The sequence below is a fragment of the Centruroides sculpturatus genome, unplaced genomic scaffold (genome assembly GCF_000671375.1).
Source record: "Centruroides sculpturatus isolate CEXI.00-Female unplaced genomic scaffold, Cexi_2.0 scaffold2752, whole genome shotgun sequence".
Classification (NCBI taxonomy): domain Eukaryota; kingdom Metazoa; phylum Arthropoda; class Arachnida; order Scorpiones; family Buthidae; genus Centruroides; species Centruroides sculpturatus.
The window spans coordinates 1-5,338 of NW_019386839.1; the positions used below are offsets into that span (position 1 = coordinate 1).

General features: G+C 33.5%; 1 protein-coding gene across 3 annotated transcripts in view; it reads right to left on the bottom strand.

The window, feature by feature from the left end:
- Positions 1–1,193: 1,193 nt before the first annotated feature.
- Positions 1,194–5,338, bottom strand: part of LOC111615835 — a 17,858-nt gene continuing 13,713 nt past the window's right edge. For 2 of the 3 annotated variants that reach the window (XM_023357267.1, XM_023357266.1), the window contains exon 2: positions 1,194–3,526. In XM_023357267.1, the coding sequence (XP_023213035.1) occupies positions 1,848–3,500 (1,653 nt within the window). In that variant the 5' untranslated portion in view covers positions 3,501–3,526 and the 3' untranslated portion in view covers positions 1,194–1,847. Of the gene's footprint in view, positions 3,527–4,005; positions 5,181–5,338 lie in introns of those variants that run through there. The other variant, XM_023357268.1, reaches the window with a different exon arrangement.

The window sequence follows — 5,338 nt, forward strand, 5'->3', positions numbered from 1 at the left end:
TCTTCTTCTTCTTCTTCTTCCTCCCTCTCTCTACTCTTTATCGTTTCTAGGAATTTTGAGTAAGAATAAACTCTATTGAAATGTAAGTCTATAATAAACAGAAAACAGAAAATTTCCATTAAGCAAGCTTGGATTATTGAAGAAGACATTTTTTTAAAAATTCGGCTTTAAAGTAGATTTTTCTTATTTTGGAAACTTTACAACCATTTTTTTTTATCCTCTTCCTTTCCTCCCATGTTTTATAATGGAGGAGTTAAAAATAATAGAGAAGTACCGCTACTAAGCTCTTAAGAATGCCACATAACGTAAATATCGCAGTAAAAAAATATATATAAGTAATTATACATCCGAACAATATTGAGTTTAATAACGTAAATTTAGGTATGTAATTTATTTTACGACAAGATTTTTAATGTCTTAAGTGATTCTTATCATTAAACCAGTTTATAAGATCCTCGTAACTGGTATAACATGAATTTACTTCATTTTAATGTGTTAAAAATACAGGAAGAGTCCATAATATCTTGCCTTTGAAACTTCTTAAATGTTATAAAAAGATTTACTAAGCTATTATATATTTAATGATTGTTGTATACTGTAAAAAGTAAGATATATTTTACGTAAATTTTTTAAACTTTATCGTTTAGCTAACCATTAATCAAATTCCTCTTTAAAACTCTGTACATTTGTTAAATGTCTGTAGATAAAGCTTCACTGACAAAAAAAATATTGATAGTGACCATTCTGTGGGCTATCACTCTGTTGAGATAATTGTTAATCATTAATAATGCGGAAATGATTAATTGTTATCTCGAAAAACACCCATTTTTTCCGTTTTATATATCTAAATAACGAGCAATTGTTGTTGTTTTTTTTTTAATATTTAGGCCCATGAAAGGGTTCAGAAGATAAAAGGGAGAAATTCTATTGTTTTGGCTATTGAGAAACGTAATTTTCACCAAGTAGAAGTCGTTCACCCTTAGCTATAATATTTCCAATGTTCAATGAGATTGATATCGATCTAGATATATGTTAGAATTTACGATTAGAAGTGAACTCACTTAACAAATACAGATTTTTAGAAACTTTTTAGAACTGGTAATGGTTGGTATGAATAAGTTTCTTGATAAGAAAAAAAAAAGAGGCTTATCTCATACTTTTGTTCTTTTGTTTTATGAAAGAAAACGCATACATACTGTTAAGAAATCGGTTTTATTCACATCGAATTCACAGATTGACGTTAAGAATGATAAGGTTTTATAGGCACAAATACGAGGAAATTTGGGAGAGGCGAATCATAACAAATTAATCAGTAGGGATTTTAATTGTTCGATTCACCTACACTTCATAAACTGAAGTTTATCGGGCCAATTTGAATGGATGAGTTGTTTCGTATAAAATACGTCATTTTATTCGAATTATGAGTGATATTTATCGGTTGGTGACTACAGGAACTCATTTTAAATACGAATAAAAGTTAAAAAAAAATTTACTATTTCACATTTTCCCTTCAACACACTCGTGGAATGTTCAGTATCTACTTAAAGATGGCACCAAAATGTTTTGATATAAATTAAACAAACAAAAAAAAAACTGTACCCGTTTGACACAAATAAAAGAACACTTGTTTCCAACTTTACAAATACGCTGGTCCTTTTATATTGAAAATTCTTTCCTGTAAAACATCTTCCTGATTCACCTTTTCGTACTCCTTGACATACTTGCAAATTTATGCACATAAAACAGGAATGTCTTGTTTTGCGTGCTATTGCCCACATGAAATCATCACCGGAACCACGCGGTGAATAGTCAAAATCACTAAAAAATATGACTCGGATAGATAATGATTAAGAAAAGAATCCTAATTTCGATAAGACGTTCGCCGTTCTTTTCACTAATTCATCTTTATAGCGCCAAATGATCGTGTCACGTATGGTGTGGATTCGAAAGTCAGTCTTGCAGCTGTTTTTTAATGATCCCACACAATCTTTCCTGTAATGTTGCAACTGAGCCAGAGAGGTATTAATGGAGAAAGTTGTGCAAGTCCCCAAACAATTCAGTGGGAAGTGATTATGCAAAGATACTACTCTCTCCGTATTGTGGAAGCATTTAACGTAAGCGCCCGGTTTAGTAAAATTTTTCGATCGATAGACGTGTTGCAGCATATGAAAATATCGGGGTATACCATGTTCGTGTGCTACATGAGTCAATTCGTCGCCATCTTGGAGATCGTCCAGAAAATAAACATTACGGACATTATAACTAGCTCGTGTATAATTTTTCTCCTTTAGCGCCAATTTAACAACATCGTCCATTAAATCTTTCCAGTTTTTATGCTTAATTGGCATAATTATTTCGTCCGTATCTAATAAAACTACGTAACTATATGAGTAAAGATTCCTGTATAAGCAATCGTTATATGGAATCAATTCATTTTGCCTTTTGTGAGTCAGCTTAGATTTCAGATAAAAGTGTCTGAATCCCGGTATATTTGGCTGATTTCCGGGTAAAGTAATGGGAGTCAGATCTACCAGACCCATTTTCTTATAATAGTGCAGTACTTTAGAGATATTGGGATGTATTTCTAGCTCGTACAGAAAGATTTTCTGTGCTCCTAAAATATTCAGGAGCTCGATCCACTCCACTAATCGTACACTCAAGTCTTGATGGAGAAAATCCAGACCTTTCACGCAGACAGCGAAGTTTTCTTTTACTTTCGGTCGATTGTTGATCACTCGTAAGTTTGTGGTTGGTTTATCACATCTGTGCTCGACCAAAGATACTGAAGATGGTACTTTACCACCCGATTCCTTCTTCGGTATTTTACAAGAGATGATAAAAGGCTGCAAAATTCCATCTTTATAATTGCCCCATTTACTGTACCAACCGTAAGTATAGGTTGTTGGAGAGAAAACGGCAGTTTTCATCCCATCGAACCAAAGCTGACAAGTGGTTGGGAGTGGTTTGATTTTATCTACCATTCCTAATATTCTTACAATGGGTATGCCACCGGCTCTCCATCTATCATCGTAATAGGCACCATAAAGATAGAAAGTGCCGTTAGAAGTGCGTAATGTTTGCCAGTAGATATTATTAAACTCTAATTCGTATAGGCTGGGAAAGCGAGCGCAAGTCTTGTTGCCTACAGGACGGTTTTTATATGTGGTCCAGTATGCGAGAGGAAGGTTAGAACGATCGGCTAATGAACTCAATAACTCTTTTTCACTCAACGAGGGGGAACTGTCCACTTGAGGGTTGAGATCAAGGAACTTTTGCGGTATACCGGGTGTAGGAACATTGTCAGCCGAAGCGGTCGTCGTAATTACTTCACCAGATACTTTTTCTAACAGCCCTCTATTGACGTGAGCGTAAAGATATGTAACTGGGCCTTTGGAATAGCTCAATTTAAATACTACGTAACAGAGGCACGTCCAGATACAGGCGACATACAGAAGTCTCATCACAACTCGGGCTGGCATGTTACGTCTTAAACTGGCCATATCTAGTTGATCGGTTGTCAGGATTTCTAAAAATAAAACAGAAAAAAACACAATAAATATTAGCCGTTTGGGTAAACTAAACTACATACAAATGCTACAACTCCAACGGTGTATTAATTTGCTATAATTTTCTGCCCGATCAATATTTATGCAATTTTATCCTCTAATGACGAAGCTAATTTATGATATATACAAACTCCTAAATTTGATATTTGTGATTTAGTACTGCCATTATATCGGTGTAGTTATGAAACCTAAAAAAAAAACAAAAAGGCCGCACGAATAAATTTAAGAAGCTACCACGATTATCATTTGAAGGAAAATAATATCTATTTAGATTATGAAAATCCTGGAATTTTTACTAAAAACAATTAATGCTATTTTTTTAAAACAATAGAATTTTTAACAGATGACACGGATGACCTAAAAATGTCATAATGTACTGTACAAAAGAATAACAGAAAACAAAAGGATGAGGACTAAGTTTAAATGTCAACATACTCACAATCTAAAGATACTTTACAGCTGTATAAACGTCCGTTTTAGTTTACACACAAATAACACGGACCTATATCATAATTCACAATGAAGTTCACACAGATTAAGCTAGATAACGGGGATAAAAACATAGGTTTCATGCCAATCTTACTGTTTTTTTAAATGATATCAGAAGTTAGAATAACGTATTAAAATGTCTAATAAAACTGTCGTCATATTCAAACACTTAATAATAATAATTAACGAAGCGTTTAAAGTGGCAGTTGAGTATTTGATTTACAGACCCATCTCCATTTTTACGACACTTTCAAAAGGAAGTGATAACTACTATTACTTTTGACGCAGTTAGGAAATCTAAGAAGTTGATTAAATTTGGTTTGCTGTGGATCACGTTCTCTCGAGTGTCATAAATTCCCTCTTTACCCATCCCTGAGCTAATTTTATCCGGTTATAATTGTTTATTAATGGATAATTAGATTTTGAAAGATAGAAAAAGTCATTTTTAAACTAGAAACTTTTACTGATAAGAAATTGAATTATATCGGAGTAACCGGAATTATTTTCTAACTTAATAATAATAATACAGTAATAATAAAAAAGTGTTGCCAGAAGTTCATGAAGTGAAATACAAAGCCCGGAAGGTAGGGATAACACAATATCTACTTGAGGCCAGTGTAGATGGCATCTTCTTCGATATATATATATATATATAAAAGAAGAGCTACCTTTCCGTAAACTGCAGCTGAAAAACTATCATTCGTCGTCTGTCTGAACCATCTGTAAGCAAGTAAACCCAAACACTATCGACCAAACCCGGACTGGGTCGTTGACCTACGAACTAAGAGAACGTGCCGTCTATCGTTAGTAAACTGCTATGTGCGGATATGTTACACCATAAACTGGAAGAACGACTCAGGTAAAAAAAATGATAAACTCCACGAATAGATAACGTTCTTTTGGAAGGGGTAGAAAAAGAAACGTTGCATAGAGCTAGCGCTTCATCGATCGATTCTATCGCGAGTGACCATAACATAAACATTTCTATACTTATAGTATATAGATTTCCAATACGTACATTAGTGTGTCTACACAACAACTAAGTCGGAAATATATACGAAACGGGCAAACTGCCAGTAACTGGCTTCTTAAGAAAGATGGCATCAACCGAGTTACGCCCTCCATGAATATTTCAAATTCGGTAGAAAGGAGGACTTTATTCCGGTATTACAGAAATAAAATATATATATATATATATGTGATTAATAAATAATATTTGCTCAAAATCATTTATTTAATAATCACATTTCAAGAGTGATAAATTGTAATAAAGGAACAGTAAT